Raw genomic sequence first — 6,504 nt, forward strand, 5'->3', positions numbered from 1 at the left:
GTTGCTGTGCTGTGACACACCATGTTACATGTTCTGCACGTTTCTCAGGTTCCATTTTCTGCTCTCTTCCCTGATACAACCAACCTGCCTGCAAGTGGGAATGTGACATCACTGGGAAATGTTCTCCAAGAGGTTCTGAGCCACGGCTTCCTAAACCAAACCTCCCTCTTCCTGAAACCTGGGGAAAGTTGAATTAGAGGGGTTACAGCCCTTCTTAGGCAGCTCCTTCCTTCAGCTACTCCATACAGAAGGTGCTTCGAGGACTCAAGCACAGAGGGTGGCAGTGGCTGGGGTGACACCAGATGGGACCTGGCACTGAGGGGGTCCCACAGGGCTCCACCCTGGGCCCTGTGCTCTCCATCATCTCCAGCAGTGACGTGGACACAGCACTGGAAGGGACACTCAGCAAGTTGGATACAAAACTGGGAGGAGCTGTTGAGTCCCTGCAAGGCAGGGAGGGCCTGCAGGGAGACCTGGACAGGTCAGAGGGCTGGGAAACGCCAGCCATAGGAAGCTCAACAAGGGAAAGTTCTGGATTCTGCCCTTGGGATGGGGCAATCCCAGCTGTACCGACAGACTGGGAATGAGAGGCTGGAAAGCAGTTCTGGGAAGGGGCCCTGGGGGTGCTGGTCCATGGCCAGTTGTCCATGAGTCAGCAGTGCCCTGGCAGCCAGGAGGGTCAGTCCTGTCCTGGGGGCATCAGGGAGGGGATTGTCCCGCCCTGCTCTGCCCTGGGGCAGCCTCACCTCAACATTGGGGCAGTTTTGGGGTACACAACATAACAAACCCATCAGAGAGTGTCCAAAGGAGGCCACGAGGATGGGGAAGGGCCTTGATTGGAAGCCGTGTGAGGACACTGAGGGCACTTGGTGTGTTCAGCTGGAGCAGAGGAGACTGAGGGGAGACCTCACTGCTGTTCCAGCTCCCTGGGCAGGGGCAGAGGAGGGGCAGGACTGAGCTCTGCTCTGGGGGGAGCAGGGACAGCCCCCAGGGAATGGCTGGAGCTGTGTCAGGGCAGGCTCAGGGTGGATCTCAGGGAAAGGTTCTTCCCCCAGAGGGTGGTTGGCACTGAAGAGGCTCCCCAGGGCAGTGGGCACAGCCCCAAGGCTGCCAGAGCTGCAGGAGGGGTTGGATGATGCTCTTGGGGCTGGGCCTGTGCAGGGCTGAGGGTTGGACTGATGGTCTTTGTGGGTCCCTCCCAGCTCAGCATATCCTGTTGCTGTGACTGATGTGTGCTGATTTCAGGGACGTTCCTGGGAGATGTGTGATAAACTGGGGGGGAAAAGCCTCCAAAAAGCAAGGATTTCCTGTGGGAATATAGACAGGCTTTGCCTGAGACAACCAATCTGGACTGTGTTCTCTTTTGCAATCGTGCTAATTAGTCAAATGCTTTTCAGAAATCAATCTTTAATTTTTGTCTTTGTCTGATGGGATCAACAGAATTCAGTCAGTCCAGTGGAAGGTGAAAATTGTGAGATTGTGGCTATTTCTGAATTGAGTAACTGTGGATCTCCCAGGTCACTCTGCCCTTACCTGTGTCTAAGCCCATTGATGCTTAGGAAAGCAGGAGCTCATGTTTCCTGGGTGTTTTTCAGAAGAAATTACTATATAAAGGCATGGAAAATTAAATGGACACCCCCCCTCCCTCCCCAAAAGTAATGGAAAATTAAATTCAACTTTCCGTTTAATGCATTTAGAACTTATTAAAGCTTTTTGTTTTAACTTGTGGTGCCTGACCCTGTTGTATTCCTGCTGTGAAAGGCTTATTTGACTGCTGAAATCTACACTGGGTATTTCTGACATAACTGGAATCTTAGAAACAAAGAATCTTTTGAGAAGAAGGGCCAGGGCCAGCTCTTAAAGAGGAGAGCAACTTCAACCTGATTAGTCTAACTGTGCTTATCACAATTTGATATCTGTTTATGTGCTTTCTGATACATTGCTTAGCAGCACAGCTTTGTTACACCGGAGATAACCTTTTCTTGTGTGGACTTAGGTGGCATAAAGCAAATGTGTACAATTTCCTTTTTTTTTGTTGTTTGGTTTTTCTTCTTTCCCATTGAGGCCTGTTTGCTGAGAGAGATTTCTGTACAATCTCCTTCACTTTTTTTTCCCCCGATAACGGAGATTACAGAAATGTGTTTGCTGTTAGTTTGAGCTCTTGTTTTATTTGGAGGGAACCAGCCTCGATTACGACCTTTTAGTAGAAAGCAGAGTGTGATTCATCCAGGTCCCAGCGCTGGCTGGGGTGGAGTTGTGGATGAGGAGGAGCCTGGGCAAGGTCGCAGCCACCAGAGAACACTTCTCATGGCAAAGCCCTGTGGTCATTGGATTTTCATAAAACACAGCAATCAGTGGCACCTCTAAAGGGGGAATCCCCATCCTGCTCCTTTTGGTTCTGTGACCTTATGTTGAAACCAGGCAGCCTCTGGATTTTCCCATCACGCCTCTGAACGCTGAGGAGGCCAAAAGTCACCCAGGTTGTCCTGGGAAGCAAAGCTGCCGTTCCTAACTCTGTCACTAATTTCAGTGCAGGTGTTCTGCCCATCAGGGGAACTGATCAAAAGTGAGCAGAACTTTTTGTAAGAGTCCAAGCACAGAGAAAAGAATCATGAGATCCTACAATGCTTGGGATTGGAAGGGACTTTGGGATCATCCAGTTCCAACCCCCTGCCATGGGCAGGGATGCCACTCACTGGAGCAGGTTGCTCAAGGCCCCACCCAATAGAGGAGATGAAAGAATTGGCTGAGGGATTGTCCTGTTGGGTGGCTGGTGTGGAGGCCACCATGACACAAGTGTTTCTTTCCAGGGTTTGTCTGCAGACCGTCAATTGGGCTCTTGGGGATTGTATTCCAGAAGACAAAATGCAGTTTGTACAAATGAATAGCAGAGTTATTCCCAATGACATTTAATTCTGGATAATATCCTGTTAAACATTTTAAAAAAAATAGAACCAGCAAGGCTGGGAACTCCTCTAAAGTTTCAACCAGTAAATAATAGCCATTTGTAGAGTGATTGATTTACTGAGTCTTACTGAGTGCTTTAAATATATCAGGGTCAGGTTATCTGTGCCAACCCAAAATTCAGATAGGAGGCTTACGACATGTAGATATGGACTTGTTCGAGTCATGAAGGAAAGTTCTGTCAAGTGTTTCCCACACCTCCAGCAAGATATAAAAGTTGAAGGTCTCTGGGATTTCCCCACGTTTTACCTTCTGCTGCGTCTTGTTCTCATCCGAAAGAAAAATGAAGAGACTTGTGAGTATCCCCATTTCTGTTGAACTTTTAATACTCTGAGCTCCTATTTCTTAGAAACAAAAGGACAGAGGAGAAGATGCTCAAGTAAGTGGCACAGCACGGGGTACAACGTGCTGTTTCTTTGGTGGTTCAGTAAGAAACCTGCATTCCTTGGGTCAGTGCAGTCAGTTGCAGCATCACTTGAGCAAAGAGTGAAGAACTGGCTGCCATTCACAAGGAGTTTTTTTTTGGTGTTTTAATAACTGCAGTTGTAGAGGCAAATCAAGAAGTAACAAGGCATCAAGGAGGGACTTCTGAGAATACAAAAAAAAATTGGTGGTTAAGTTATTCTGCTTTTTCAGTTACAGGCAAAAGAGACCCAAATAAACGAGAAGTTTGCAATGGAGAATTGTAATTGCTTTCAATTAATGCACATGTTAAATGGGTCATTTTTCAAACTGATGCTACAGCTGCTGCCCTCAGTTCATAGTGCTTTGAAGTCACTGCCTGGTGTTTTGCTGAGTGAGATGCTGATTCCTTTTACAGGCTTCAGTCCTTGTTTTGCTGGGAGTCTTCTGGGCTCAGACTTCTGCACTGGATGTAAGTAGATGATGAGCCTTCTCCTGAATGTGCTCATTTAAAATGTGTTGGATCCCTGGGCAGGGGGAATAGAGCAGCTAGAAAAGCACAGAAGGTACTAACAAGTTGGTTACTGCCAAAGAAGAAGAGCTTTTGCCAGAGGTGACAGTCAAGGCAAAGAGGTGGTTGTGTGTGGATGCAGAGTAACGGGAAATCTGGGGGACACAGGTCCCCCCTCGGCTCAGCTGAAATTTAGAAACTGCTGCAGTCTCCTGACAGTCCCAGATGACTGGGATGTCCCACTGTGGTTTTCCTCAGCCTGCAGGAGGGCCCGTTGCACAGCTGATCTCCACCTCGGGAGCCTCCTGAGACTGCCCGAGGGTCGTGAGGGGATTTAGTGTTTACCTAAAGCCAACTGGGGTTTGTTGCACCTGCTGAAGATGAAGCCAGGTGACAGTCAGTGACTGTGCTTTCTGCCACAGACCTTTGTGCTGCGACAGCCTGGCAGTAACTATGTCACCGGGACCATGACCATCCACAGCGAGGAGCACGTCGTCGACGTCCACATCCGCTCCGGCGTCTACTCCTCTGATACCATCTTCGACTACTCTCACGTGAGTAAAGACAGGAATCGACCTCCCACTTCACCTCTCAGCAAGTTTTTAAACTCAGAAATTATTTTGTTGTGTTTTTGCCACGTGCTGCCCTGAAACCAGTTTCTTTTAACCCTCCCATCGCCTTCCCCCTCTTAAACCATCTCCTTGTCTCACCCATACGATGGGTCAGTTTAAAAGACTTGTAAATGAATCCTGTGGTGGCAATTCATGACAGTGAGGGGAGAGCAAAGGATGGGCCACCAGCACTCAGGTGCAGCGAAGTCTGCCAGAAATGATGCTTCCAGTCTTACAGCCACTGGGACAGGCTTCCATTTACCAAAGGGGACAATGGAAATGCAGAGTGTGTGGCCACTCGGGTTTTCTTCTGGATTGGAGTGGAGACCATCGACGAACATCAGTGTCAGCCATTTTTAATTAAACTTTTAACCTTCCTCCTTTTGGCCTCAGGGGTATATTGCCACCAGGCTGTTCTCCCGAAATGCCTGCTTTATCATGAAAATCCAGAAGGAATACATCCCAGAGCTGCGAGAGATCGGCCGGCTGGCTTTCGAGAGGCAGGTGAGCTCGTAGTGAACCCCTCACTGTCCACAAGGAGGGCAGGTGGGGTGTGATGGGAGCACCCACACTCTGCCTCCAAAAGCAGTTGCTCTGTTGCTGTCTTAGCCATGATGGAGCTGATCCGACAAGACAGAACTTCCAGGGAATATCATGTAGAACGTTTTCCTGGGATACTGAACAGTCACGACCCCCCTGCAGTTTCAAAGCAGTTTGTCAGGGTGTCTCAAACTGTACGATCCCCAGTGCTCGAAACTGATGTAATTTGACTATTTTGAGGTGATCACAACGTAAGTCTGGGCAGACTTGCCCTTTATTCATTGCCCTGCTGATATTTTGAGCTCCACATAGCTTGAATTTTATTTTTTTTTTTGCAGAACAGAGCTTAGAGATCAATTTACTTTGAGTAGACTTTGACTTCCCTATTCAGGCTGAGGTTTCAGAAGGTGACTGGAAGTATTTCTTGGAGATGACCCGGAGTTCTGGCCCGTTTTGTGCCAGCCCAGCAGTAGCACATTTACAGCAAAATTTACTGCCAATTAACATAATTTAATAAGGCAGAAATACGGCTCAGGTTTGCTGTGTTGGCAGAATTAGTATCTAGTGAATTTTGTTTCTGAATAGACTGAAAATGTTTATTTCTCTTTAAAGGCATGGAGCTTCTTTAGCTAATGTTTTTTTGTGAGGCAAAGGAAGGTGATTTTAAGTTTGGGAAACCAAAGCTACAGCACTGATGCTGTGTAACCTCTCCTTTTCAGATGATGAGGGATGTTTACTCTCCAAATAACGTGTGGACCCAGTTTCAGTCTGGCAATTCTGTGCTGGGGCGTTGGAAGGACTGGATCCTCTATGGCAAGCACATTGAGCAGCTCTGCACGGGGCTGCCCCTCTACCAGCTCGTAGCCACTGCACGTGAGTTACAATCAGAACACTCTGCTCCTGGTGCTGTGCATAACCTGCCCCTCAAACCTTCCTGTCCTCTCAGTCCACGCGGTACCTTTGAGCTGGTCAGGCATTTCCCCCCCGTTCAGCTGCACCACAAATGTTTGGCACAGTTTTGGGACCGACAGGAGCCTTGAGCAGGGGATTGAGGTGTTTTTTTTTCCTGGCTGGACGCAGGGATCTCATTGACGATCATCTCTTCATCTTCTCGTTTCTTGTAGCACCGGAGAATACTGATGGCTGTGCCACTGCAGGAATTCCGAGCATTCTGGGCCTTAAAATCTGTGAAGAACTCATTGCAACTGAATCCTGACATTCCTGCTGCAAGGAACTGCCTGATTTCTTTGCACGCTTTTGGGATGGGGAACCGTGTTCTCCAGCTGGAGCAGAGCTCGAGTACAAGGCTTCACTTGTCCATTCAAAGCTTTGATGTATGACAAACCTATGATACACAAATAAAGATAACGCTTTAATAACTGAGGAAAATGCTTTGCCCTTTTTTTTTTTTTTTTTTCATCCAAAATCAGAATTAAAGTGGGTCTTGCCGGTTTTCCTGCAGAGGAGACACATTTG

The 6,504-nt window shown here is 48.0% G+C and overlaps 1 protein-coding gene across 1 annotated transcript; it reads left to right on the forward strand.

Moving 5' to 3' along the window:
- Positions 1 to 3,167: 3,167 nt before the first annotated feature.
- LOC114070488 (gastrokine-2-like) lies at positions 3,168 to 6,244 on the forward strand. Its single transcript, XM_027907932.1, has 6 exons — positions 3,168 to 3,259; positions 3,785 to 3,838; positions 4,300 to 4,431; positions 4,882 to 4,992; positions 5,748 to 5,901; positions 6,153 to 6,244. Exons 1-6 carry the CDS (start codon positions 3,248 to 3,250, stop codon positions 6,242 to 6,244), a joined length of 555 nt encoding a protein of 184 aa, XP_027763733.1. The 5' UTR covers positions 3,168 to 3,247.
- Positions 6,245 to 6,504: the final 260 nt, after the last annotated feature.

Source organism: Empidonax traillii, unplaced genomic scaffold (assembly GCF_003031625.1).
Source record: "Empidonax traillii isolate 1590-97213 ecotype Southwest subspecies unplaced genomic scaffold, ASM303162v1 scaffold1576:size94697, whole genome shotgun sequence".
Classification (NCBI taxonomy): Eukaryota; Metazoa; Chordata; class Aves; order Passeriformes; family Tyrannidae; genus Empidonax; species Empidonax traillii.